At 36.4% G+C, this 3,686-nt stretch overlaps 1 protein-coding gene across 1 annotated transcript; it reads left to right on the plus strand.

The window, feature by feature from the left end:
* The first annotated feature begins 537 nt into the window (after positions 1-537).
* On the plus strand, positions 538-3,361 carry LOC140136542 (uncharacterized). The gene is made up of 2 exons (XM_072158245.1): positions 538-632; positions 1,291-3,361. Exon 2 carries the CDS (start codon positions 1,302-1,304, stop codon positions 2,850-2,852), a length of 1,551 nt encoding a protein of 516 aa, XP_072014346.1. The 5' UTR covers positions 538-632; positions 1,291-1,301; the 3' UTR covers positions 2,853-3,361.
* The last annotated feature ends 325 nt before the right edge of the window (positions 3,362-3,686 follow it).

Here is a 3,686-nt window from a genome sequence, read left to right on the forward strand (position 1 = left end):
AAAAATCAGTGCTGTAATTTTCTGGAATATGGAGTAGTGTTGTATTTTTCTGGATTCGGGAGTAGATTCTCTTTCTTGGTCGCGTGATACATTTATCCAGGGATATGCAGGAATATGAAACAAATCCAAAGAAAGTAAACATATCCAGAACTTCCGGAAGTGCTGGTACTACACAATCACATTTGATTCGGACGATTAACGGACTTTCTGGCCCGAGGACTCTTTTGTCATAATTTGTCCTCGTCACTGTCTTCCTGGTCACTGTATTTTGTGTTTTGCTTTGTTTCTTGAAAAGCTGACAAATAAAATAAAAAGACAAAAACAAAAAAACAAACACAAAACAAAAAAAACAAACAATGGTATCACAAAACATATTTTAATAGCAGTTATGTGTTAGGAGCTGCTAGTGTCGGTATTTCCCCAAATAGAGTAAAATTACGCAATTTCTTTAACATAGGGAATTTCCGCGACCTGTTATTGTCCCGGGCCATTATTTGTTTGTAGCCTTCGTGATATCCTGTATTGAATGGCACATGATATATCAAAATAATTAGAAGCAACATAATTATGTTAAGTCACTTCTCGAGACCGCTGCAAAGAAGCATTGTGATATTGTGATAGGTGAAAGGGAGGTAAGAATTATTGTTTTATGATTTATCTTTTTAATATCTAAAGCGGGTAGAGGTTTGTTTCCTTCCAACGTTGCATACGTTTCTTTTATACAGGGACATATTTGTCGACTTAACAAGTAAAATATGACATTTTGCTTGTATGTAGCTTACTTAAATATATGCGGGATTGCATGCATAGACGAGAGGCATGGCACACTATAAGCATTTTCTCCAGTTCAGTATAAAGTCTGAAATTTCAGCTGGACAGAAGGGGGTTGTCACTGACTTGTCACGTGACATGTTTGAAGATCGCTCGTCTGTGAAATCATGTTTTTGTCGGTACTTTCACAAGTTTGAGCCCCCCCCCCCTCAGAAAACCTGATTGCACCACTGACGCCGTTTTTCGATTTGTATTTTTATTTTTAGCTGTTTGTTTCAATTTTCTTGAATGCTGTTTGAGAATGAGGGGTTGGACCGCAATGTTTGGGTCGAATTGACTCGGGAACTTACCAATAGAAACAAATAAATAGCATTTTCAGAACAAACAAACATGAATCATTACCTTAAATTTTGCATTTCTACCTATTTCTCATTACTTTCACATAAAGGTAGACCTGCAAGTCGTAAAATAGTCGCTGACGAAATGTCAACTAATATTTTTGTTTTATTTTATCAACAGAACTTTCCTTAATGCTTGTGGAAATGGATGGAGGCGATGTGGGACAAATCCACAGTTACCTTGCTTTCATCGCTATTGTAGTACTTACAAGTCTGGGTGTGGCAAATGAACTGATCCCTATTATTAAGGAAATGGACGATGTGGCGCAGTTGAAATACATTACTGCCTACAAGAATGTGTTCTTTAATGCAATACCATTAGTTCTTTCGTTGATCTGGTTGCGATATTGGTATCAGAGAGAAGAAGACCTGATATTCAAATGTTGTGTACATTTGATAATAAATTTAAAACGAAAACCAGGAGATTATGTAGATATGATATTACTTGGTGTATTTGCATTCGTTGGTGCATTAGGCCAATTTGTTACGATATTTTCGGACGAGATGTCAGTTATTGAACGCGCTGCAAATGGTTTAACTATTTTCAATTTACTTGGACAATACTTACTCATGTTAATGTGGTGTGATGAAAAGATAGGATTCAAGCGTAAATATTGGAAACATTGGATGTATTACTTCGGTGCTGTCTTAGTGACTCTAGATTTTTTACTACTCTGCGACGCAATTTTAACCCCATTGAGAGCTAATAATCTGAACGAATTTCACAAGAAATCGTGGGAGAATCTCGTGCTTATGATAGCCTCACCGTTCTACTCGGAATTCCTATTCACAGTTATTATGTACTTAGTGATAAATTGGCCAACCTATGAAACTAAAGACGGAAGTACTGAAAACGAAAATTCGGAGAACACATTGGATTGGGAAACTCTGTTCACGTCGATAGGAAAGTGTAAAACATTCTTTTGGTTTGCGATAGTTACAGTTCCATTTTATACTTATCTCCCAATATCGACATCGGCATTTATAATAGACACGCAGAGGTGGCAACCAGTCAATCCGGCCAATGAGTACGATGAGCAAACCACATATGAGCATGATGATCAACTTCAACATTTGTTCCGTACATATCGTGCGACAGACATTATTTTCCGCTTTGTGCTATTTGGGTGCATGCTGAATGAAATGATGAAATTCAAAATGACGTCATCGAGTAATTGGAACATGGATGATTACCTTCTTTACATATTCTTCTGGTTTGCAATCACTTTTGACTTTTTGTTTGGTTTTGCCGAATTTTTCTATACCTTTCTGAAACTTTTAGATGATGAATTCGAACGCGAGAACGCAATAAGTGCATTTATAAAGAGAATAACTTTAACTGTTGAAATGGTTACTCAAGTCGGTTTCTTATTTTATGTCTCTTCAAAGGAAAACTTATACAGAGTGAGCAATAAAACATTGCTATTTGTTATGTGCTCAGATGTATGCTTTTGGATGTCAACCAGTGTACATGCCGCAAGCACACCTTTCAGAATGGCTTCTATGGTAGTCGATTTATTCGGTGAAAAAACTACGGAAGTATTAACAGTAATCCATTATACTTTCAGAAGTTTATTTCGGTTGCAATCAGGGAAAATGATCCTAAGTTTATTTGTAAAAAATATTGAATTAAAATACTCAAAATCAGAAGACGAATCGTTGTTATTATCATCATCTGTTTGAAGACATCAGCAACATAAAATTAGTCAATGTATCAAGTTTAGCACAAGTTGAATTTAACCAAAACAATTATTTTGGCTGCACATGGATTAAAAACTTGACGTAATGGTAATATAATGTTATTTTGGATTGGTGGGCAGTAAGAAGATACATTTTTACAGAATGGTACGTTGGGTTTTTTTTTAAAGCATTCATGAGATGTCACTTTGGCCAAATGATTTTAGAGGTGCAAGTCTTGATGGAGCCGTCGGTCATGGCGATAGTTTTGAGACAGAATATACACAAAAATTGTAATTTAGTTTTTACCTAATGGACCTTGAAGTTTATTTTGTCAGCCTATTTTGCAGTTTAAACTTTAATGCAGAGGTTCTTATGAGTTATTATTTATCCTGGTGAAGCCGAATTCAATCTATGTTCGTCCTTCTGTCCACAGGACTATCAAAGATACCATTCACGTGTTAATGTATTGGCTTGTATAAACATGGAGTGCCAGTTAAATTAACAACTGGGATCTTGATAACAAAAAGTATACAAATCATTGACAATAGGGTACAATATTGCCAACACGGCGATTAAATCGCCATATAGAGGCCCTGCATCATTTTATCGATTGGCTCCAAACAAAGGATTTGAACCGGTGTCCTTCACCGTAGTTATGGCGGAGTGCAGTCCATTCAATCAAATGTTGTCATCAACCTATTTGATCGTAGTGCAGGGTTATGTGTGTGAGACGAACTGTCACGGCAGATTGCAATCATGCTTTTGTTGAATGCATTTAAGTAGTCCGCCATATTTACGGGATGATACGTCACATGCAAGGCCTCTATTGTGCTTCTG

This window comes from Amphiura filiformis, chromosome 16, assembly GCF_039555335.1.
Source record: "Amphiura filiformis chromosome 16, Afil_fr2py, whole genome shotgun sequence".
In the NCBI taxonomy this organism is placed as follows: domain Eukaryota; kingdom Metazoa; phylum Echinodermata; class Ophiuroidea; order Amphilepidida; family Amphiuridae; genus Amphiura; species Amphiura filiformis.

Coding starts and splice junctions, on each gene's coding strand:
- LOC140136542 (XM_072158245.1), top strand. CDS start 1,302: ATGCTTGTGGAAATGGATGGAGGCGATGTGGGACAAATCCACAGTTAC.